The sequence below is a fragment of the Corapipo altera genome, unplaced genomic scaffold (assembly GCF_003945725.1).
Source record: "Corapipo altera isolate COAL_440 unplaced genomic scaffold, ASM394572v1 76, whole genome shotgun sequence".
Taxonomy (NCBI): Eukaryota; Metazoa; Chordata; class Aves; order Passeriformes; family Pipridae; genus Corapipo; species Corapipo altera.
Window position 1 is genome coordinate 560,337 of NW_020884964.1, and position 24,561 is coordinate 584,897.

Consider the following 24,561-nt stretch of genomic DNA (forward strand, 5'->3'; position numbering starts at 1 on the left):
CTGGTCATCCAAATAGTACTGCTTCTTTGTGATACTTAAGACAAAGTGGCAGTTCTGATGCAGAAGATATAATACCTTTAGATACTATTTTTAGGAAATTTAAGGTTTTTCTTATAGTTGACATGTCATAAAGCAGAACCTGCAGGTCATGTTTCACTAGCAGTATATTTGAGGAACCGAGAACTTGTGTTACACCTGTCTGACCTGATCTGCCTGGTTACATTTTTGGCAGTGAGGTGTATGCGAGGGCCTTGATGCTGTCCTGATCAGGGGTTGCTTTGGGAAGCCAGACTGTAGCTGCCTGTATATGGATGGTCCCCATCTGGCCAGGGACAGGTTACTGAGAGATTTAATAGAAGTCTGGTAAACAAGGGCAAGATATTTTCCAATTTAATTTATCTTTGCAGCTGATAATGGCTATTAACAGAGTAGTGAGGAAATCTGAGTGCCAGATAATTTTGACTTAGAAGTCTTTCTTTTACCATGTTCTGCCCTATTGCTGTGTCTTACCAGTGTGGGAGGAACAGTCAGTCTTCCGAGGCTTCTGTTTGGGCAGCAGTGTGTGGATACATTGCTGTGGAGCACTGCAGCTGTGCATGGACAAGCCCCCCCCTCGGGCTTTGGATGAACTTTAATCATTGTTGCTTTATAAGATGTCCAGGAATTAAAAGAATGATAATGAGCCCCTATACATATGACTTTATAAGTACTCTTCCTCTTTGTCTTACCCCTCCTCTCCCCCATGTTGGTACATTTCAGTGCACTGGGGCTTAGGGGAGGGTGACTTCCCTGCCTGATGATGCTACAGTTACTGCTTTGCTGTAACCATACTCCATTATAGCTGCAGCAGAGGGAGCTGGAAGCAACAGTATTAAACGAGGGTGCCCTCAAAGCCCCTGTTAAACACAGCTGGGGGACAGCATTTATTGGGGTCCCTGCACTGCTGCAGTGTGCAGCATCAATGGTGAAAGTGCCCCATGCAACAGTGCTTTAAAAGGAGGTAGTGGCTTTTTTTTTATTTTTCCTCTCTGGACTGTTGAAGCAAAGCTGAATCCACACCAAGTTTGTAGACTAAAACTCCTCTAATCATCCCCTCCTCTAAAGGGAGGGGACACAGCTGGGACAGCTGACCCCAGCTGCCCAAGGGGATGTTCCAGACCATATGGAATGTTCACCATATACAGTTGGGGGAAGGAGATGGCCAGAGTGACAGTGCTTGTCTTCCCAAGTCACTGTTGGGCATGGTCACACTGTGCTCCAGGAGCTGTGCTCCTCCTGCCCATAGGAGGCAGTGAATGAATTCCTTGTTTTGCTTTGCTTGTGTGTGCAGCCTTTGCTTTACCTATTAAACTGTCTGTCAGCCTATGAATCTTCTCACATCTGCTTCCCCTTTCCCACTGCAGCAGCAGTTCAGTTGCAGAGGCCCTTCTGCTGCACAGGGATGTTGGTCTTGGCACTCCTGTCATCTTCCTCATGTGAGGGTGTGTTGGTGTGAAACTGCTTCTACAACCATCCAAGTCTGTTTTTTCAAAACATCCACCTATTCCCCAAGCAATGTGCCTCCCTCAGCTCATTCCTCAGCCTGAGGGTTACTGCTGGGTAGGGCTGGTGGCAGAGACTGCTCACTCTGGTTTTTCTATTAGAGATGACAGCCAAGTCCTGGCACTTAAGGCACTTGCTATTACTTGCAGTTGCTATACACTGAGCAGCTTGGCTGCAGCAATGCTAAGGGGAAGAAATAATAGTGCATTATTACTGCAGGATTTTGCCACACTAGCAGTCCATTCCCCAGAGTGGGAGTTTGGATAAAAGTTTCCAAAAGTGGGACTTTTTTCCAGCTGTGTAGGGTGGCAGAAGGACCACCACATACCAGAGCAGGTTAAGAAATTAGCAATGTCATCCATCCAAGAATTCATTTTTAATGCACTACAGCAGTCCCTTCTCAGCTGTTTTAGTTCTTCCCATTGCAGCAGGGGCTGGAACAGCCGTTCAGGGAAAATGTCCACACTCTCCTGCAGTTTTACTTTGTCACCAGAACAGCCTGCACTGATCCAACACTGCACTCCAACTGATCCACTCCAGTCTCTCATCAGAAGACACCGTCTAAATTTCAGAACCTCTTGACACGAATCAAAAGGTGCTCATTTGTATGATGGCTTTGGGTTGAACCATGAGCAAATGAACCCTGGTCAGCCCAAACTGACTGCCTCAGTAAAGGCATGGTCAAAATGCAGGAGTGAGTTTAAACCAATTTGGGAGTAGCTTATTATGTCACACGCTGCCTCCAGACATTAAAAAACCCAGCTGGATAGCAGGTATTTTTGTGACCAGAAAACACTACTGCCAGGGTATAGTCCCAGGAGAAAACATTTTCTTACTTGGAGGTTTCTACTCCTTCTGGGTGATTTGCTGTTTTCCCATTTCCCAGAGTGTACTGTAAACCACCTTACTTCCAAACAGCGAGCAAACAAAGGGGAAAAAAAAAGAACCGAAAAACTGTCAACAGTACAGTTGCCATCCTGTTTTTCCAGAGATTAATGCCATGTTTTGGACCAATAAATATATCAAGACATGGATGTTACTTGGCCTGTAACAGTCTTTAGAGAAAGCTGTTCTGATTGATGTCACTGTGTGGTCACAAGCTTTACAATCATCCCGATGATCCGAGATCCACGGGGGCACATGCACAAATCCATGCTGGGATTCTTGATTTTATCCTGCAGCAGCTGGTCTAGTTCACAGCGCAGCTCTTTCACCAGCTCAGCCACCTGATACAGTAAAACACAGAGGGAAGCGTAAGGCTCAGGACATTCCAAACACCAGCACAGCTCTGCAGCGCTCCCAGGATTATCCTTTCTTTTCCTTACCTGGTGAGAGGCAGCCACAAACCGTATCCACCCGTCATCGAGGGAAATGACAAACTCCCCCTTCTGCAGCTGCATGTGCACCTGCCCGCCCCCGAGCAGCACCAGCGGGTACACGGACACCATGCTGCAGTCCCGGATGAACACGCGGCTCGTCTTGATCTTCTCGTGGTACACCAGGTAGGGGCTCTCAAAGTGCCTGGTCTGGAACACACACACCACAGCCTCGTTAAAGGCATGCATCTCTTCCTGCCTGCTCAGGTCCTGCCTCTCCTACAGCAGCTGCAAAGAGCAACAAATGTGCCCAAAATGCACCCACATGACTAACAGACTCTCTCTGACCCATAAGAGCTGCCAATAACTTCACCAGTTACCCCATGCTCCCTACAGCGAGCACATGAGAAATCAGCTCATTCACCAGTGTTGCCTCAAGGCCCCAAGTTCTCCACTTCATGCTAAGGACATTCTCATGTGTGCATCTGTTACGCTCTTTCACAGCAAAAGTGACAAACATTTCAAAGCCTTTATAACCCAATAATGACTGAAAATCCATTTTTTTTAAGATAAGTAATTTAAATCCTGGAAAAGCAATGAATCATCAAACATGGAGACAGACTTCATGAGACAAATATTACCACGTCACGGCAAAGAGAGAGAGCTTTTATCTAAGTATTAGCTATTAAGCTGGAAATTAAATTAACTTTAGAACTTGAGGACTCAAAGAAAGAAACCAGAGTATGTCCCTGAATTATTTAACAATAGATAATCACTACTGAGGAGAAGCCAGGGCAGCATTGCAGCTGAAACTTCTTTGCATTCAGCTCTGCAGATGCAGCTTTAGAAAAGCTGAACAGGGATCTGCTGCATCCCTAGTTCCACTCCAGAGGCTGGAGTTTAATTGTGTGCCCAAGAAGACACTCTTAACTCAGGAACACACCATTATTTGCAATCCTAACACAGGACTGTTCAATCATTAAGATCTTTTATTTTAAACATCAGTAGGGATCCTCACTGCAATCTTGAATACTCAAGCAAAGATGATTTCTTTTATTAAGAAAAAGAGTATGCTTTGCAGAAAAAAAGAATCCTGACCTGATAATTCACAGATGAAGGATGAATGTGAACATAGCCATCGTTTTTGGTAACAAACTTCAGCTCTTCTGCTTTTGGTTGCATTTTGACTGCTCCTGTACTGGTCTTCTGGTATTTACCCTCTGGCTTTTTCACCTGTATGGTAAGAAAAAAAGTTATAAAAATCTGCTACACCAGAAAGCCTTTTAACCTTATGTTTTAAATTTTTTAAAAACAGAAATTCTGTAGTAGTAACATGCCAAGTCACTACACTCCAGGTGCTGTCTAACCCTGTTTGTTTGTGACCTCAGCCTTCTAAAAAGCTGTAATTTAACATAGCTTCTTAACATTTGCTGCTGGCTTTTGTGAGACACTACAGTCAGCCTGTGGGAACAGCAGGGGTCTCAAACAATACAAACTGGGGCTCTGCTGCCTGTCTCTAACACCACAAGCAGCAAGCTTTGGCAACCTAAGCCAGGCTCAAAACTACCACAGTGAGTCTAGATTGAAAGCAGGCCGTGTGGATATGAGAGCAGAAGGAAAAATGAAAAAGCATTCTCTTACCTGGACAACGTTGGGATACAGAGCAGCACACAACATAGCTGAGATCAGCTTGAAGTTCTCTGCATTTGAATTTGCCTGTGAAATCAATGCATGCACTAGGTATTCTACAGTTCAATGTATAAAGATAAAACCCTGCTCCAGGAATGACTGAATTCCTGAAACTGGTTGACTTTTACAGCTGCACTGCTGTGCTCTGTAGAGGAGGACAAGTCAGTGCTCCTGAGGCCTCAGGCGAGACGTGGGCTGTGTTCCCCCCACTATCAATGGAGCAAACTGGCCACCACTAACCTGATGCAGTTAGTGCTGAACCGAACTGCTCTCTGCCATCTGGCTACAAAGCAGCTTGCAGCCAAGAGAAAGCAAGCACAAGTTGTCCCAATGCACAGTGATATTCTACAGCTACCAAACCCATATCACCCAGGGTATCTCTGGCCCCAGAGGTAGCACTTTCTGAAGACTGTACACATGAAAAACTGCACTGAAATGCTGTGAGTTACCTCTTCTCCTGTGGCATCCAACACACCATCGCCTCCTTGAGACCACTTCTTCTCAATGTCCCTGGCTCTTAATCCCTCCTTCACAAACCCAATGTCAGAAAGCAGCTCTGCAAACTGCCGCTTCAGACTGGCAATTTCCTACAAACAGACAAAGTGCTGATATGTGGTGGCTGCCACACCGAGCAGGGAGAGTCTGCCCTATCACTTACTTCTGTCACTAGGACTCTGCCAGTGTCTCAGCCAGTCCCTGTGAAAGGCCACAAACACTGCCTTACCTGAAGAACTCTTCCTGACAAAAAGTTTTCCCTGCAGTAGTTGTAGCTTGCTTGAGAGCCCTCTTTGATACTTAAACGCCATCCCTAATTGAGAGGATGAGAGGAAACCTTTAATAAAATATTTCCACTTGAATTTCAAACATATCACAAACCCCCAAGAGAGGCTACAGAATTTTATCTCACCTTATAGGCCTGGAGAAGAGCCAGGTAGTCGCTGTTTCCTACTGCAAACTCCAACTTCTTTTTGTTTGCTTCTTCCCTTTTATCCCATGGTGACACCTAGACAGGCAGTAACAGATTCTGTGTGTTCTTCCCCTCATCACTTAGACAAGTCACTCTAGAGCTACATGGCACATTATCTTTGGTATTTTCACAGCAGCTCACGGGTCAGAATGCAAATTTTCTCCATGCAAAACAGGAAATATGAGGCATTCAAAAAGCCAAAGTGACAATGAGCACACAAACTGAGATCCAAACTGAACTCTGCATTCACAGCTCAGACATGTCAGCTCCATCATTATCATCACTGTTTCCTAACTTATATTACCACTAATTTTCAATTTTTACACCAAATTTTGACAAAATGTCTGCACTTCTTAGTTAAAAATGAAAACTAATATTCACTCTGTTTCTACTGCACACTCACAACATAAATACCATTCTTGTTGCTGCTGCATGGTTTTGAACTTCTGCTGGACCGTTTTAACAAGCACTGCATTGACACACAGACAATGTAGGCTAAAAAGAAGAACTAAAATACTCAATGCAGCGTAGTATGCTGCAAGTTACAACATCATTTTGCTGCTGCACAAAAACACAGCACTTTGGTTAAGAATACTTACAAAAGGGGACTTAAAGGCCAGGCTGGCAGCGATCGTTAGTGCGGGATCCAGGCAGCGGAAGATGGTGCCAAACAGCATCAGCTTCCCAATCCTGACATCAACAGGCAGCGAAGCTAAGTGATATCCCAGAGGGGTGAGCTTTTCATCTGGAGTTAACGCTCCCAAGTCTTGTAGTCGCACCTTTGATGCCTGCAGAGACTCGGTTCTAGGGGGCTCGATTAGTCGTGATAGAACAGAGTGAAGACTCTGTGCAGAAAACATCTCCAGGATCTTAATTCTTATGGAGGGAGGACAGGGGGAATTGAAAAGAAAAAACAAAGAAAGAAAAAAAGCAGCTTAGTTCCATACACAGGATAAAAAAGCAAGCTTTTGTAAAAACAAAACAAAAAAACCCAAAAGAAAATGTGCTTTGAAGCACATGCTCCCTAGAAGAGGGCCTGTAAGACATATTTGAAGTCAGGGAACAATGTGGAATATGAGTCTGTAAGAACAGATTTCTATGTAGCATACTAAGGTTTAAAATAAAGTTTTTACTGTTAAAATATAATTTGAGCTGTTTTGTTTCCTTTTAGTACTAAGGGGTGCACAGTGTGCAGCGGGGACAGGGAGGCCTCTTCATTTAACATCTGCATGATGGTGGTGCTTGATGCAGGTTGTAGCTTTACTGCACTGTGCTGCACAGAAACACTGCAAGAGTTCACAGCAGAAAGGCACAAACACCTGTGGTAGGTCTGGGGTACAGGAATGCAACTGTCTTCTCTGTGATGAGAGATCTAAGAGACATTATTTTTTCCTAGGATGAGGTGAGAGATAGGGAACTTGGAGAATGGGGAGAATGGTGGAGGGTGCAATTAGAGTGGGGCTCTGGATGCAGAGGCAGTGTGACAGTAGGATCAAAGCAACCACTCAACAGAGACTCAGATCTACAGAGCATGTTTCTGGGTTTTGTGAGGTGAGAAAACACTGAGGAGTCAAAACACCTCGATAATGTCATTCCAAGTGCTCCCTGCAGTAAAGTAAGGACATTTTTCACACTGGATTTTTCAAGAAATACAGGGACAACAGCTCACCTTAGACAGAGCTGCTCCAAAGGCACTCTTTGTATTTCTGGTAACTGTTGTTTTACAAGTTGATGGTTGTAGTGGTGACTACTGAAAAGATGAAAGCAGACACCTGAGGCTACACGGCCTGCTCGCCCTTTCCTCTGCAGGGCATTGGCCTTGGACACAAATGTATCTTCCAGACTTTCCATTCCTTTGCCTGGGTCATATCTGCAGGAGAGCAAGAAACAGACTTATAGAACCATAGAATAGTTTGGGTTAGAAGGGACCTTAAAGATTATCCAATTCCAACCCCACCTGCCCTGTGCAGGGACACTTTCTATTAGATCAGGTTGCTCAGAGCCCTGTCCAACCTGGCCTTGAACACTTCCAGAAATGGGGCAGCCACAACTTCTCTGGGAAACTTGTTCCTGTGCCTCACTACAGTAAAGAATTTCTTCCTAATATCCAATCTAAACCCGCCCTCTTTCAATTTGAAGTCATTACCCCTTGTCCTATCACAACCTGCCCTTGTAAAAAGTGAGTATTCATGAGTGCAGAGTGAACAGGTTGGAGGTTAAGCAGGCAGATGCTGCCAACTTCTCTATGGATACAATTCCCAACCCTGCACTTGGATCTGAGTTTAGACTGGTTTTCTCCACTTTGTAGCAGCTTTCTGCAGACCAGGTTTCCTTCAAGTTTTTCCCAGCTCTTTGGAAAACTGAAGTATACAGCTCAAGGCATATAACAGTTTCCCAGCTCACAAAACACTGAGGAATGGATTCCAGTACCTTTTCTCTTTCATTTTTCCAGAATCAATCACATAGATCACGTCATCAATGGTGACAGATGTTTCTGCAATGTTTGTAGAGATGATGATTTTGGTAACCCCCACAGGAGGCCTGAGGAACACAGATTGCTGTTCTTCACTAGACAGTGAAGAGTGAAGCGGATAAACAACACACCTGGAAGGACAATATGACAACATGGTCAGTGCCTTTGTCTCTAGCCTTTTCCCTCTTGGGAACAATTTGCCTGCACACACTATTGCCTCACTAGACACTGCCCGCAGCCAATCAAAGCAATATAAAACCACAAACCTCTCTGCCATAGCACCCTTAAGACACAGAATCATAGAATCAGTGAGGTTGGAAAAGACTCTTAAAATCATCCAATCATTAATGCAACACGGCCAAGTCCACCACTAAACCATGTCCCTCAGTGCCACATCTACATAGCTTTTAAATATATCTAGGGATGGTGAATCCCTGGGCTGTTTGTTCCAAGGCCTGACCACCCTTTCCATGAACAAATGTTCCAATCTAAACCTTCCCCAGCACAACTTAAAGCCATTTCCTCTGGTCCTGTCACCTGTTACCTGAGAGAAGAAGCCAACCCCCACCTGGCTACAACCTCCTTTCAAGTAGTTGTAGAGAGTGATTAAGGTCTCCCCTGAGCCTCCCCTTCTCCAAGCTAAACACCCCCTCAGTTGCTCCTCATCAGAGTTATGCTCCAAACCCTTCATCAGTTCTGTTGCTGTTCTCTGGACACGCTCCAGGACCTCAATGTCTTTCTTGTAGTGAGGGGCCCAAAACTGAAGCCAGGATTTGAGGTGAGGCCTCACTAGTGCTGATTACTGCCCTGGTCCTGCTGCCCACACTATTGATGGCACGTTTTCTAAGGGAATGTGGAGTTTATTCTGAGACCTGTCACTTCTGTAGAGTTGAGCAAATATTCTGCCTCTTTTGAAGAGTCTAAAATCTGCCATTTTTAATGTCAGACTGGAAGAAGTCAGTCCAGCTAACCTGGCCATGGACATCTGTGTAGAAATCGTTTAGTCAAGGATATATAATTACTTCTCCATGTAACAATCTGAGGCCAAATAAAACCACAACTGAATGTATCCCAGTAAACATTCTGAAACAGAACAAGGGCTGAGACGAAGTTTCAACAGCCTGCTGGATCATGCAGAGCACAAAATGGAAAACACTCATCACTAGGGTCTCCAAGTACGTCAACAACTAACCTTCCTGAGCTGAGGATGAAAAACAAAAGAAGCAAGCCAGTAAGATAGTAGAAAAGGAATTACCCTGATTGGACTCAACTCACACACATTTAATAACCTTTATTTATTCCTGGACAAAGGCAGGCTTTGTGCAGGAAACAACTCTTTATTTATGGGTAAAAACTGATAGTTTTGGAGATTTTCTGCCTTACCTCTTGCTGTGCCTGTTATTAAAAAGAGCATTAGTCTGAAGCTGCTCATAAAGCATCTTGATTTCTGCTAGACCAGGCAAAAATATCAGAACAGCACCTATATATGTAGATTAAAAAAAAAATAAATCACTAAACAGAAAGGACAGCATGATATTTTATTAATGTGCAGAAGGCCCAAGTCAAAACTCCAGCTCTCTTTTGCAACTGTTGTACCAAAAAAAGCACACAGGCCATAATAGTCCCTCACAAAAGACTTTCCAAAGTAGACAATTCTCTCACTTTCCCCATCCCATGTATAGCAGGATCTTTGTTACTCAACTAGAAATTTATTTTTTTTCCAAAATAATCAGTAGCTACAGAAACCCTGCATGCAAATCATTAGCTTTGGACTGTCTGTAAGTGCACAGTTCCAAGAATCTCCTTCTGTTTATCTCCCAGGGACAATGAAATTACCTGGTGGGTATGAATGTCTGCCGGCAACTATCCATTCCAGCAAGGCTTCAATTAACTCCAGATTAACTTTGTCCAAGTCCATGAGAGACATTGTTTTCAACACTGCCTTGTTAACCCCTGGGGAAAAAGAAATAAAACACCCAGTAAATCTATCTCTTGTAAAAAACAAGATGCATTGAACCAGTGTGGCTGCACAACCAGGCACAGCTCAGTTTAAACAGCACCTGGCTTAGGCCAGACAGAGGTAGCTCCACAGTGACTCAATGTGTCACGTTTTTCTTTCCATGCTTTCCTGTTTCAGCCCTTCATTTCTTTCCTCATGCTTACTGGGGCTCAGACCTGTCCTGGGCACAGCCTAGACCAGGATTCATCCACCACCAGCATGACATACACACATACCAGGGGGAAGAGGAGCCAAAGCACTTCATATGTCTGCTTACAGATAAGATACCCCAGGACTACCTTCTCCAGCTCTCTCTTCTCCCTTCCAACATTCCATACACCCACTCAAAACAACACCCAAATTCCCATACTCTTCTGAGATGTAACTGTCTAGCAGGAATCTGAAGCTTTTAAGTAATGGCTTTCCCTCAGTACCACTGTGGAGCTCATCATAAGGGTGTGCAGGGATGAACTCTTCAGGACTAAGCACGAGGAGGATTTTGATGATGGCAGAGTGTACAGTTCATGGAAATATCTGCCTCTCTGATTAAGTCATTCACAGGGTGACTGAATTTCTCAAAGAAGGTTTGCCATGATGAAGTGACCTCCTTGAAGTGGGCAGACACATGCCGTGCTCTAAGTAAAACTACTTCAGCAAGAACAGATACAGAGGAGAAAGTGGAATTAACAAGGCATCTGAAAAGGGATGGAAAGAGACAGCAGCTGAAAATTGTCCATTTTCAGATGCTAAGAACTGGTTTCAGCCAAGACGCTTGCTCTAGTTTAAGAGAACAATGAGTTCTCTTTTATTTTTTTAAAGTGGCAGGAATTTTCTCATCTAGAACTTCACAAGTACAAAACTCTGAATTATATATAAGCATTCAATTTACAGTATTATATGCTAACATACCATGTTGTCTAGCAAATGTTATTGTGTCAATTTATTGAATATAAGAAGGAGCTCACCTTTATATCGTGTAAGGAGCTGCTTCAGAGTTAATTTTTGGTCTGGGTCTGAATCTCTGACAACGGTGTCTGTGCCTTCCAGAAGGCCAGCACGTCTCAAGTCCTCCTCTACTTCCTCAAATGCCGTCCTTTTGTGTCTCCCATTCTGTTTGCTTTCTTGCTTTGCCTTCCGCCTGTAGGGACTACAGTCCTCTAAAACATACCTGGACAGCAGGAGAACATTTGGTGGTGTGGAAAGAAGCCTAACAGTCTCCTTCTAATAATTAACTACAGAGATAGGGCATCAAAAATATTTATTTATAAGTCTGAGAGGAACTTTGTATAAGCAGGTTGCAAAACCACAGATAATATGAAGGTCAAGGTGTCCTTTTATATGGGGACGTTAGTCTATTAAAAGCTGTGATGTGAAAGACTAGGACTGCAAACTTGATCGTGACAGCTAGGTGGGCTTAGTGCTGCTCAGAGCAACAGAACAGCTGATCAATTTATCTGGAATATCTGAACTGCTGTGACCCTCCAGCAACTATAAATGGTAAAAGGCACCTGCAACCTGAGTTGCAAGGTAGGGCTTACAAAAGGTAATTGTTTGGTATCCTACATTTTTCACCCTCAGTGCTTAAATCTACATTCAGATTTCTTTTGCCTGTCAATATCTAATCACCACTGAAACAAGTAGAGCACAAGCACCAACAAAGTATTCTTAGCAAAGCTCACCTTTTCTTGAGTACTAATGCAGTATCTAACGCAGAAAGGCTTGTTTTTGCATGAGATCCTAGACCCCACTGCAGTACAAAAGGTATGGCTTAAAGTCAGTGCTTTAGTAGAACTCTAAGACTGCAGGTGATGGGTGAGATTTGAGAGGATTTGCTTTTTAAATATATGCACAGAACTACTCAGTCTCAAGGTCAATAGTGCAACCTCAAAGGCCAAATATATCCGAGAATGCATGAATTTCATACCTTGTCATTGCAATCACATCTTCCAGAAAAAACTGATCCACAGGAAATGTTCGACCTGAAAGGAAACACGAGAATAAATCTATCTACACACCACACAATATAGAGAAAAGAGGAAAAAGACCAGAGATTATTATATCATTTTATACAGGTTATTATGACATACACTGGCTTCACAGCTCTCACCTACACTGCACCCTTCAACACAATTTCTGATCAGGACAAACAGTGGGTGTCCTCCAAGCATGGTTTGGAGTTCTCATGGACATCACAAGCAGCGTGGCCAGCAGGACAAGGGAGGTGACTCTGTCCCTCTGCTCTGCCCTTGTGAGACCCCACCTGGAGTGCTGCATTCAGCTCTGGGGTTCCCATCACAGGAACAACATTGACCTGTTGGAATGGGTCCAGAGGAGGCCATGAAGGGGACTAGAGGGATGCAACACCTCTTCTGTGAGGAAAGGCTGAGAGAATAGGGATTGTTCATCCTGGAGAAAAGAAGTCTCCAGGGTGGCCTTTCAGTACCTAAAGGGGGCCCACAAGAGAGTTGGAGAGGGACTTTTGACAAGGGCATGTAGTGATAGAACAAGCTGTAATGGCTTTAAACTGCAAGAAAGTAGCTTTAGATTGGATATTAGGATGAAACTCTTTCTTGTGAGGTTGGTGAGACACAAGAGTTTGCCCAGAGTAGCCCTGAGTGTTCCATCCCTGGACTTGTTCAAGGCCAGGTTGGATGGGGCTTGAAGCAACCTGGTCTAGTGAAAGGGTGTCCCTGCCCATGGCAGGAAGGTCAGACCTCCCAAGTCCCTTCCATCTCAAACCACTCGAGGTTTCTATGGTAACACGCACAATGCACTTACACGGACAGAAGGGCTGATACACTTATGGGAATACATCCATGAGGCTACAGATTCCTGTCTTGGTCCATGTAATAACTTAGCAATTTAAAAGGCACATTTGGCTAAACGTGTACACATCCAGCTGGATCCTCTCACTGATCCTATTTTCACAAGGATACAGAAGAGTCTTCAGTTGTGGTGAAACTAGCCCAGGGAACCATGGTTCTTGTCTTTTGGGGAGGGAAATTCCTCTGGTATACAGACAACACAAAAATATATCCATTTCCAAGTCCTTTCTCTCCTAAATATCATCAGTCTTTCCTCCTAAGCCTTTGGAATCATATTTCTTGTGTCCATCCTCATCTTGCCACTTTGCATAATAGCCCCTTGCACTTGAGCTGAGAAACACTTTGCAAAAAGAAATACTGAAAACAAATTTCTAAAACAATGAATGTGAGAAGATAATAAAAATGAATGGTTTTCACCTGGTATGTTAATAATTGGACAGGAGTGAAAGTATTGAGAAAAAAGCTCTGCATTCAGGGTGGCACTCATGAGTATAATGCGCAGGTCTGGCCTCTGAACCATTATATCCTTCAAAACCAGCAGCAAGAAGTCACTGCAGAAAACAAGTAAAAATACATATAAATTTCTTCAGTGTTAACTTTCAGTGTCTCTGTTTTTCTCCCCATTCTGTCCACCTTCCTGGTGTCTTCAATAGTGCAGCAATACCATCACAGAAGCATGAGCTTCTCAGAAGGGAAGGCAATCTCAATCTGGCTCTTTTTGGTTGTCCCTTACTAGAGTGTCAAGATTACCAAGCAAATTCATTTAAGCAACAAAAAGCCTTATAAATTACTTACACTAATGACAGTGCAAGAACATTAGATAAGAACAGATGAGTCCTTTTTGCTCCTCTTCTTCACTGGGAGAGTTATTCAAACTTACCCACTCTTCCCTACTCACTGTATTCTTTCCTATATATTTACAGCTTTTGTGGCATTCCTGGAAGACTGGCTTATAGTGATTTTAGATGCCAAGGAAAGAATTCTTGAGAGACACAAGCTTTTTTATGAGGCTACAATATCATCTGAGCTGTAGAGTAACGAGTCACAGACAAAGCCTCCTGGAAACCCACTGTACTGCAATGTTTCTCAAGGAAAATGTCAAAGAAAAGGATCCTTGACACTTAATTTACAGAGATACTGACAGACATTATCTTTTGCCTGTCACCAGGAGGTAAGCAGGGTAAAACTGCAGGAGCCCAGAGCAGGATAGGATGAGACTATCTAGAACCAGTAAAATCCATAGACTGGAAGAAAATGTGAGCACTTGTTGCTTGCAGGTGCTCTGCTGAAGCCTACATCAGGAGAAAAAATTCCCCAAAGGGCATGTGAAGAATTATGGTATTTGATAAAAGCTGAAACAAGGGAAGTACAAGAAACAGACAGCTCTGGTTAAAAAGTCACTTAACCCTCCAGGCCCATCCAAAATGTCTTTTCAACACCATTGCAATGTAACAGCACATTGAAGGTATAGCAATTTGAGAGAGATATGCTTTCTTGCAAGCTGTGCAACATAATTTCCTACTGCCCAAGCAAAGGAACCTAAAACCAGACTCCTTCCGCCACCCCACATTACTGCCACAGGATCAGTTACTTGCACCTTAGTCACCTTTATCCTTCCTTTCTTTGTTTTGCTTACAGGATAAGAGATTATTTACCTTTCTTCTGTTCTTTCGTGAACTTCATCAACAATAACATGTGTGACTCCCTGCAAAGTCAGATCTCCTTCCAGCCTTCTCAACAGCACACCAGTAGTGCAGTACAAGAGTCTGGTAGCTGAGGACTTGAAGGGTAAGACAAAGCATTCAGTTGACTCCGGGCAAATCAACATAGTGCAAAAAGAATGTGTGTTGCTGTAAAGCATTTGGTTTCAGCTGAGCGCCAGGTTTGACAGAAAGGGAACAAGCAATCCCTGCTGGAGATGGGCTGATGGATTTTAAGTTCTTGACTGAAACTGACAACACCTGCTTCTTATCAAGGGGCATTGCTAATTATCAAAAAATCTGAACCATTTTTCCTGTGGATATTGTTTTCTGATAAACAATCAGATCTCTGATCCTATAAAGATCCAGTGAATCTCTTTTTTAGCATACTTCTTGGAAAAAGAATCAGCTGCAAAGCAGACAAAACTTCTTCCAAGACAAAAGTTTGAATTCAACCACTCCTTCTTGCTGACTGTAGCTGTACCCTTGGGAGACAAATGGAAACGACAACAGGCAGAAAAGAAGCCAATAGCCTTCCTAAGGACAGCAGCATTACTCATACTCTCAAACTCCATCACCTCTCTCAACAGAAAGCAAAACCACAAGACATAGGACTGCACCCTCATTCTGCAAAGTGAACTGTGCAACTTGAGATGAAATAAAATATAGAATATGGTTCATAATATAGTGTAAAATATAGATGATGCAAACTTGCTTATCTCAGTACATGGCAGGTACAGGGCAGAGATTCTGGACACTAGAGAAGAACTAAGCACATTTTAATAGAACTAAATGAAAACCAACAAGCAAAGCATACATACCTTTACACTTTCTAGACGGATCTGATATCCAACAGTGAGTCCAATCCTTTCTGTTCTTTCTTTGGCTACACGTTCAGCCACAGAAATGGCAGAGATCCTGCGAGGCTGAGTGCAGATGATGTTTGCAACTCTGCTTGGAGATCCTTGCAATGAAGCATCCAAAATAAACTGAGGAATCTGAGTGGTCTTGCCACATCTGCACAACAAAATCAGGAATTAAAAACCTCACAAATCCAACACCTTTATCCATGTAAATTAAGGTGACTGTATTCCACTTGATATTTGCTTTGCTTCTCTAGTGTGATCCATCACATGAAGTTTACCTAGGACTGCTGTCACTGGTCACAGATGGACCACCACCCTAACTTCTCCAGGACATGGATATGTATTTCACATTCTTCTGTCTGTGTTTTGATACATAAAGTGTGTGCAATCACACTCTTACCCTGTCATGCCACTCACAACAAGAACTTGGTGGCTCTTCAGCAAATCCAGAATGTTTTCTCTCTCTTGCCATGCAGGGAGCTTCTGTCTTTCATACAGCATGGACTGGAAGTGCCTAGAAGACTGATGCACAAAAACAGACAGCACAGCAGTAAGAACACCACTGGAGTGGAATAGAATCATTTGAAACAGCAGCTTATGCCTAAAACATTCATTTCTCTAAAGTAAGCAAGAAAAAAAGACATTATGTTCTGCACATTATACCTTTCTCTGCCGAAACTGTGCGCAGAGTTTAACATTTTCGTTATACAGAGACTTCGCCTGCACATCGTACTTTTTGGAAAGCTTTTTCTTGAGGTTCACGTAACTCTCATTCTCCACAACAACTTGTTCAGGCTCTTCTTCCTCCTCCTCCTCCGCCACTGCCTCTTCTTGAGGCTCTGACACTGTTGAGGCTTGAGACAGAGAGTGTACAGTTAAGTATTCTTATTACTAAGGAACAGGACCTCATCAGCAATGCAGAGAAGAGACACATGTTCCATCAGTATTCTCAACAAAGAACCTTGGTAGACAGGACCTGAGGGCCTGCAGGACTGTTTTTGACAAGCATTTACTTCAACACTACCGGTAAACCTCCCCTCACCTCATCAAACCACAACTTCTCCAGCCCCATCCCATCTGTCACTACCTCTGCATCAGCTGTGCTGTCAACACCATGGTCTGGATGGCCACACAGTGAACCAGAATGGGAACTTGGTTTGCCTTTCTGAACATTTTTCATGTGTCTCAGCTCACCTCTTCAATCCAACCACTTCTATGGAGCACAAGACTTTGATGGCAGCACCAGCGTAAAAGTTGCTGCCAAGTACTTCTAAACCAAAGCTGGAACTGAACTGGGCACTTTGGTGCCCAGTGCCTATGAACTGAAGTGGGATTTGCTCAGACTGTCAGCCAGCCCTTAAAATTCTAAGGCTACATTTATCTATGCAAGCTATTTTATAGCATAAGGAAGATTTTATAACTAACAAAATTATTTGGAATCTCTGATTTCAATTTCTGGAACATAGCTGTCATTCTGCAGAGCTGTTAAAGAAATGGAATAATTTGTTTTACTGTAACAAAAACATAAGCTTTCACTACTCTAAAATGTGATGCAGTTGTTCTAGAAAACTCTGTTAAAGAAAGCTTGGCTTAAATAAAACAGTTTTGGAATTGAGAGTTTGAAAGTCACCCTGCCATAAGTGACAGCCTCAGCTCTCCTCATGTGAAATCAACATAGTTGCTCTTGCATACATAAAAAGGATGACCTTGTGCAACATTCTAGAACCACTTTCAACATTCACTTAGCCTTAAATCCACCTTTATAAAGTTAAATTTTGAGGAGGCAATTTTAAGTAATTTTAAAAAAAGAGTTTGTGAATTGATGAGTAGCAGATGCACCAAAGTTTTGAAATCAACCCTCCCCCTTCCCTTTCAAGTCTCTGGCCCATTTTGGTGAGCTCACACCGTGTCTCTCCATTTCATGGATTGTGTGGGAATGGGCATCATGCACTCTGCCAAACCAAACTCATTAGCTCTGTGCTCCTTTAACTCAGCTCTGGCCAGCACAAAACCCCTTTGCTGCACCTTGATTGTGGAAGGGAATTCCTGAGGGTTCTACCCTGTCTCTCTCTGTTTTGGTTTTTTTCCTTTTAAATCTTTCTGACTGTTCTTAGCCCAGAAACCACAGAAGGAGATTTGGTGTACCTTCAGACAGTTGATTTGAACCAGGTGTACTCTCTGTCTGTAGCTTTACAGGAGGTGTTGCCAGCAGGGACACAAGAGGAACACTGTACTTGTGCTGAGTATTGCCAAGTAACTCACTTATTTCGTGTTCATCTTCTAAGCAAGTCACTAAGGTATATACCACTGGTTCATGAGACTCTGCAGCTACCAAGGCCTTTCCAAAGAGGAATTCAGCAATGTGTAAACGACAAGCAAGAGGCAGATTCTCATCAGTGGAATAAAATGCCACAAGAGGTGCTTGAAGTGGATATTTGTTTTCTTCAGGAAATCTTACTTCAAGTTCATATACGGGACCATCATTATGTCTGAGATGAGCATCATCTACAGAGTCCTTGGATGGTTTTAGTGGATGGTTTGGAGGGAATTCATGTGCAAATCTGCATTTTGAACCAAACCTGCAGCCTCCTTGGAGATAAAATTTACATATTTCCTTTGAAGTCGGTTTTGCTGTGTCCCTACTACAACCACCCTTTTGTTTAGATTTGCTGAGTCTGTTTGCTAGGTACTCCAATTCCAAACTAAAAGTCCAAACGTGATTTTTAATTCTTTCTACAAATTTTTCTCCATAGATTGACCGGAGGGCAAAAGCTTCTTCTTGTCTCTGTTCTAAACATTCTTCTTGACTGGCTTCAGCAGCTGCTGCAGAAACCTGCATCTTCTCTCCATATCTTTCGGTAAAGCACTGCAATAGCAAATACTCCAACGATGCCCCAATGTTACCATTGCAGGATCTCAGCACTGTCCTACAACGCTCACAGTCAAAACCATACCTGCACCAAAACAGAGACAACATGGCAATGAGTGAGAAACTCTCGTGAAGCAAAATAACTACACTTCTGCTTGATCAGGCTGAAAGTGAGGAAGCATGTATAGCTTGAGATACTATCACTACCATTAGGGGAAGAAACACACCAAAATATTTATGCTCTTTTAAATGACAGAATGGCAGGCAGCAATTTGGTGTCTGTAAATGCCAGTCTGTGGTTTGTAAGATGACAAATTAGTTTATGTGGCAACTATCTCACACCTCAGAATGTAGCACACAATACTCACAGGATTAGATTTCCCCATTGAACTATATAAATTAAACCCTTCAGAAAAAGCTGCCACACATAAATACTCTCAAAGAAAGCAAAAATAAGTAGTCATGTCTGAGCAAAATGGATGAAGAACACTTACAAGGTTTCCCCCTACCTGGGATAAACATACATATAAAAGCAATGCTCTCTGAGCTTTCCTAATGTCTGTTCCATTGCCTTGGAGAAAGAATTTAAAACATCACTGAAAAAGGCTGGAATGATTATTTTAATAAAATCATTATGTTAAATTCACCTAGCTGAGGATTAGATTCACAGGAGATACAAAATCACCAGTTCTGCACATAGACCTCCCCAGAGTCAAGATGAGACTAGTGATTTAACTCTTTGGGATACAAATTACTCACTAAAAAGCATCACCTGGAGAGTTTGTGCACAGCAAATGAAGACACTTCATTTTCTACAACTCTGTGCTCAGCTGGCTCAGCAGACAACCTTGGTATTACTTCAGAAAGTTCCTGTTCTGTTGACCAGCACTGTTCATCATCGAGGTAATCAGGTTCATCATCATCTTCACCAGCTACACTGATAAAAAGAGTTATCAAATTAAAATGAAACAAAATTATACTGTTGAGCAGACACAAAACTCTGCCTCTGCAGTTTTAAATTCTTCATTTAAATGGAAGACTTGGCTACCCCTTTCCCAGAGTTAATATTGTAGAAAAACAAAGCAGACTCAAAACTGTAGGATTTGAGATAAAATTAAAAGTTAAGGTAAAAAATACTCTTTTCATTTCTAACAGTATGCCTGCTAAAGCATGATCATCTACAAGAGCTGGAAGTAGTGCTTCCATTTAAACTAACTCTGATTCAGGAGCCAGCTCCTGCCCTTGAAGCTCTTGAAGAAGTTCTTTCACTCTTCTCTGATTCTCTGATGTCATGTGTATGGTCTGCAGAGGCATTCTTGCTTCAGGTCTCTGTTTCATTTGCCCTCCTCTTCTGGCAGGGGCACTTGATCTAAAAATTAAAATAGGACACAACCATGAGTTATTTGCCTGGCTCAAATGATTCTGACTGAATTGGGATGTGTTAGGGCCCAATCCTGTAATTCAAAACAAGAAAACCAAAATAAGACAAGTCCATCACCTAAGGATTATTCAGCCAGGTTGAATCACCTCTTACATGACCAGGATTTGTGTGTCTGTATCTGCACACACACACACATATTGTAATCTATGTCAAATTCAAAGTGATTCACTAAATACTTTGCTAGGTAAAGCTGTTCTCAGACTACAATACAACATATTTCTGACATGTTTCTAAGACAGATTGGTCAGAACACATACAGGATACTAAACTAATTCCAAAGTGCTTATTTTCTATGGCCCAGCTTCTGCTTTGTATACACAACAATGAATATCCTATGTTTATTAATGTTTTCTGACCAAAAGTGTTCTGAAATTATGACCTAAGAAGAAAATCAGAGGCTCTAATCTTTAAAAAGTGTCCTAGTTAGAACAGCTGGGACCAGTTCATCACTGGATGGGTGTAACCCAAAACTGTGTATTCTATAGCCTTCCATGCCATTTCCCAGAAACTGTTATCAATAGACCATTTACACCATCTGCCCAGAATAGCCTGACTCCTCAGGCTATAAACTAGGTGTTAAGAGGCCTGTGAGACAGGAGGATGCTCTTGTCCTCACACCCTTTGTGGAGCTCCCCGCCCTGATGGAAGTGCTGGGCATTCCTGCCTGAACTGGAGGATGTGTAATCTTAGGGTCTTGGAACTTTTTTAACCACTCGTGGGATCCAGAGGAAGACTGCAGACCACCACTCTCGACTGGACTGCAATCACCACTCTTGACCAGACTGCAACAGCACTCTCACAAACAGGTTTTCCCCTCTCCTTTTACTTTGGACTCAGGGGGACCAAAGAACACCACTCTGTTCATGCCCCAGGGTGCTGGGTTATACATTTGGGTTTTGTGGGTTAAAACCAATTGTTTGTCTGTATAATTGTACTTATTGTATTATTTTATTAAATTGTTATTCTGACTTACAATCTCTCTTTTGAGCTGAGTTCATTTCCCCTGCTGGTTTACCTTTAAATCAGCACAAAAAGTAAAACAGTTTCCTAGCGATAAAATTTATAAGGTGTTAATGAAAACAAGACATGTAAAAAGTGCTTCATACTGAAACAACTTCATCACCCTTTCACTCTTCTCTATATTCAAGGATGTCTGAAAACCACCCCCAAATGTCTATGTATCCCACCATCCAAAAAAGTATTCCAAATGTCCCAAAGTATCCCAGACAATCCTGAAGTATCCCAGATGTCTCTATGCCAATCCCCCCCAAATTAAAAGAAATACCTGGATTCCAGCCTTGGTTCCTCGAAGAGACAAAAATCATCTCCATCATCCCAAATTTTGGCTGAACATTTCCTATTTCCACCAAGCTGAGGCTTGTTTGAACGGCCACTGCTGCCTCCTCCTCTTCCACTGCCTCCTCTTCCACTGCCTCCTCTCCCTCCTCCTCCTCCTCTCCCTCTTCCTCCTCCTCTGTTAGGCTTTCCTCTTTTCCTCACTGCTGAACTCATGTTCTCTTGCTGAAGAAAGGGAAAAAATAGCTCTTAGTTATGAGAATGATTTAGCACATTGCATATGTCCAAGCACATATTATTTGTTTGTCTATGCAACAAGAGAAGACACCCTCTCATTAACCCACAGTTAATGATCCGTATGTGGGTGTGTCTGTATGCACCTGGAGCAAGGAACACTGTTCTAGAACATTGTTCAGTAAGTTCTGTGGCTTTAGAAAACAAAAGTAATATTCCTCACAGCTACTCAGCCAAAGCCTGCAGGTTCGACAAAACTGTCTGGCCTCAGACCCTCCGGATGAGCCTACCAGCAGTGCTGCCTAGGCTGGGGGCTCCAGTTCTGCCACTCTGATGGAGTTTTCATGGACACTGAAGCCCACAGGAAAAACCTTAAGGGGAATTTTCTGGGAAGAAAGTAGCCTCTGAGCTGTCAGTTTTCAACTCAGGAGTTTGCAGGGTTCAGAGTAAAAGGGGGAAGGGGAGCATTAGCTGAAACACAATGTTTTTTCATGTTAACTCATATCAAACTCCTGATCCATCTCCTCCTGCAGAGAGCTGCTCAGACTGCTGAGCGCTCTGTGAAGCCTGGTCAGGGACTTGTCTTGAAAAACAGAACCCCTCCTCTTCTCAAAGCAGCATCTTCCCAGCGCTCACACAAGCCCATTAGCACTGAGCAGCTGTCAGGGACAGAACGGCTCAACATTATGCTCCAACTGCACATTCCTGCTAATGGAAAGCTATTGCAGGGCAGGTGAGCAGCCGCGGGCAGCCTGTCAGGAGCTTATCACCTGGATCTTTGCACTGGCACCTCCAGAGTCAGGACAAGAACGGCCATGCACAGGTAACAGCCCAAACGAGGGCTTGGAGCAGCGGCAGCGGTTTGGGTTTAGAAAGCAGCAAACTCCCTTTTTGTGGCCGCTCTCCTCACTGGAGCTCCGCCGGGGCCGGACAGGAGCTCACAGACAAGCCGACCCCGCTGGGAGCAGCCCGCAGTAAGTGAGGCAGGCGAAGAGGGCGAGCAGGGCAGGCGCCCCGGGGGGCCGCTGTCACACGGGGTCTGCCTCGCTCTCCCCAAGACCCATCCCCTGCCCACTCACCCACGCACCCGCCTCCCCTCAGCCTCTCTCGCAGACCCGCCGCGCACCCTCTTCCTCTCCACCCCCGCTCCCCGCGGAGCCGTGACTCCCTCCGGGGGCTCCACCGCCCCCTTCCCCGCCCCGCTCTCACCTCCCCGCCCGGCACCGGCACCCGCAGGGATCCCTGACCCGGATCCGCCGCGTTTCCCTTCCGGGCCGCGGCCGCCCCGCTCCTCCCCGTGGGCAGGGCCGAGGGCTGCCTGGAAAGAACGAGCACTCGAGCGCGAGAGTTATGTGCGACATTAGGCTGGTGTGCGTTTTGTGGCCTTAAGAGAGCAAGGAGAAAAAAACTCCAGGCCAATTTAGTGTATGAGATAAAATAAAGAGAGTAGGTCCTTTAATCTCAGGCCTGAGGCCCAGGGAATACACATGACGCGCACCCGCCCAGACAGTGGTTCTGTGACTTTATAATAAGGTCCATCCAGTCCCCGATTTATCCATCCCCGGTTCTGCCCCGTTCTGCCCGCCGACACACCCCTCCGGGAATCGGGTCTGTGGGTGTGTGGGACCCCTTCTTCCTCATCTTCATCTTCTTCGCAGCACGCACAGTCCTTGGAGTTCCTCCAAAATTTTGGGCTTGGAGGTCGCTGTGTCTGTGTGATACCTTCTGATCCAGGCTTTTCTACAATTCTACCTTAAAAAAAAGACTAAACACGCTACCGAAATTTAGAGGGATTAATATGAAATGGGGTAACAGGGTTGGGTATGTTTAAATATTATGCTACAGGGTAAGGGATGTAATACAGCTGCATTAAAATCTACATTTACTACTTCTAAAATCTACAAAAGTTAAAAAATCCAAAAAGCTCTGAGGCATCAGTTGGAATATATATATATATGTATATATATATGTGTGTGTGTACATATATATGTATGTATATGTATGTATACATATATGTGTGTATGTATATGTATACTTGAATTTAATGGGATGAAGTTCAATAAAGCCAAGTGCCGGGTCCTGCACTTTGGCCACAACAACAGTGGCTGGAAAGCAGCCAGGCAGAAAGGGACCTGGGGGTACTAATTGACAGGAAGCTCAACATGAGCCAACAATGTGCCCAGGTGGCCAAGAAGGCCAATGGGATCTTGTCCTGTATCAAAAATAGCGTGGCCAGCAGGACCAGGGAAGTGATCCTTCCCCTGTACTCTGCGTTGGTGAGGCCACACCTTGAGTATTGTGTTCAGTTCTGGGCCCCTCAGTTCAGAAAGGATATTGAGGTGCTGGAGCGGGTCCAGAGAAGAGCAACAAGGCTGGTGAAGGGACTGGAGCATAAGTCCTATGGGGAGAGGCTGAGGGAGCTGGGGTTGTTTAGCCTGGAGAAGAGGAGGCTCAGAAGTGACCTCATCACCGTCTATAACTACCTGAAGGGAAGTTCTAGCCAGGTGGGGGTTGGTCTCTTCTCTCAGGCACTCAGCAATAGGACAAGGGGGCACGGGCTTAAGCTCCACCAGGGGAAATTTAAGTTGGATATCAGGAGAAAATTCTTTACAGAGAGAGTAATCAGGCATTGGAATGGGCTGTCCAGAGAGGTGGTGGATTCACCATCCCTGGAGATTTTTAAATGCAGATTGGACGTGGCGCTGAGTGCCATGATCTAGTAAATGGACTGGATTTTGACCAAGGGTTGGACTCGATGATCTCGGAGGTCTTTTCCAACCCAATCGATTCTATGATTCTATGATTCTATGATTCTATTTCAGCCAGCAGCTGTAACAGTGACACTGGCTGTAGTGTTTTTTTAAAGTACCTTTCAACCTTAACTCCAAAACTGAGTATGTGGGATCAAAAGGGAAGAAGGCTATACCAGCTTCAGAGTGAGGGTGATGAAAGTGAGAAGAGACTCCAAAGCTGTGTTGCTGAGGGGGGGGAGGCCCCTCTGCAGATCCCCTACACATACAGGGTAACCCAGGATAGCTGCTCTGTAGCACATCCCATCGGTTCTTGAGTAATACCTCCATGGAAGGAGAATCCACAACTCCTCCAGGCAATCTGTACCAAGTTGGAGTTTAAAGCAAAAAATCCTACCAGAAAAAAAAAAATATTCTGCACTGTTTTGGCTGTATAAGAACCACCACACCCTGCAACCCAGACACACATCAGCTGCCCTGAGGCTGTTTCCTCAGGGTCCTCCTGCAGATGGCCACAGCCACTGCCCTGATGGTCCACTGGGATCTGCTCTGTCCCAGGCCAGCTCTCCACCACCTCCACAACAGGGCTCAGTG

General features: G+C 43.9%; 1 protein-coding gene across 2 annotated transcripts; it reads right to left on the minus strand.

Annotated features, from left to right (window-relative positions):
• Positions 1–1,899: 1,899 nt before the first annotated feature.
• On the minus strand, positions 1,900–22,506 carry DHX57 (DExH-box helicase 57). Of its 2 annotated transcripts, none has more exons than XM_027664648.1 (24): positions 22,427–22,506; positions 20,973–21,208; positions 19,463–19,615; positions 19,019–19,183; positions 17,523–18,331; positions 16,041–16,231; positions 15,778–15,899; positions 15,333–15,528; positions 14,467–14,591; positions 13,229–13,362; positions 11,911–11,965; positions 10,952–11,154; positions 9,824–9,940; positions 9,371–9,467; positions 7,945–8,118; positions 7,184–7,384; positions 6,114–6,390; positions 5,455–5,550; positions 5,272–5,355; positions 4,997–5,134; positions 4,500–4,574; positions 3,957–4,091; positions 2,868–3,068; positions 1,900–2,768 (listed from the first exon to the last, which is right to left on the minus strand). In XM_027664648.1, exons 2-24 carry the CDS (start codon positions 21,197–21,199, stop codon positions 2,625–2,627), a joined length of 4,119 nt encoding a protein of 1,372 aa, XP_027520449.1. In that variant the 5' UTR covers positions 21,200–21,208; positions 22,427–22,506; the 3' UTR covers positions 1,900–2,624. The 2 variants fall into 2 exon arrangements, with proteins under 2 accessions (XP_027520449.1, XP_027520450.1); XM_027664649.1 differs by lacking the exon at positions 22,427–22,506 and adding an exon at positions 22,344–22,359.
• Between the last annotated feature and the right edge of the window lie 2,055 nt (positions 22,507–24,561).